Raw genomic sequence first — 408 nt, forward strand, 5'->3', positions numbered from 1 at the left:
CCCATTTTTGGGGTTTCTCCCCCATTTCCCTCCCCCCTGGTTTAGGATTCCCCCGTTTCTCCCCCGCCCCCCCCGGGTTTGGGCTCCCACCTGGCGCCGGCAGCTGCGGATCCCGACCCCGGTGCGGGCGCTGATCTCATCCAGCTCCTTCTTGGTGCCCTTGGAGAGTTTCTTACCGAGGAGCTCCCGGGCCAGGGCCTCATCAAAGGCGTAGTACCTGGGGGGCCCAGCACCTGTCCCAGCGCTCCCAGTCCCCCCACCTGTCCCTCCCTGTTCACTCCCAGTCCCCCCAGCGTCCCCAGTTACGCTGTTCCAGTCTCTCCCAGTCCCTCCAGTTTGCCCAGTACCGCTGCATGAGCACGGCCTGGCACTCGGGGGGATGTCCCAGTGCCCCCCAGCCCCTCCCCG

General features: G+C 67.2%; 1 protein-coding gene across 1 annotated transcript in view; it reads right to left on the reverse strand.

Annotated features, from left to right (window-relative positions):
• Window positions 1–408, reverse strand: part of FIBP (FGF1 intracellular binding protein) — a 4,124-nt gene that overhangs the window by 2,930 nt on the left and 786 nt on the right. Inside the window, 1 exon segment of the mRNA XM_017733329.1 lies at window positions 68–403. Coding sequence (XP_017588818.1) covers window positions 68–403 — 336 coding nt within the window.

This window comes from Corvus brachyrhynchos, unplaced genomic scaffold, assembly GCF_000691975.1.
Source record: "Corvus brachyrhynchos isolate BGI_N302 unplaced genomic scaffold, ASM69197v1 scaffold1025, whole genome shotgun sequence".
Lineage (NCBI taxonomy): Eukaryota > Metazoa > Chordata > Aves > Passeriformes > Corvidae > Corvus > Corvus brachyrhynchos.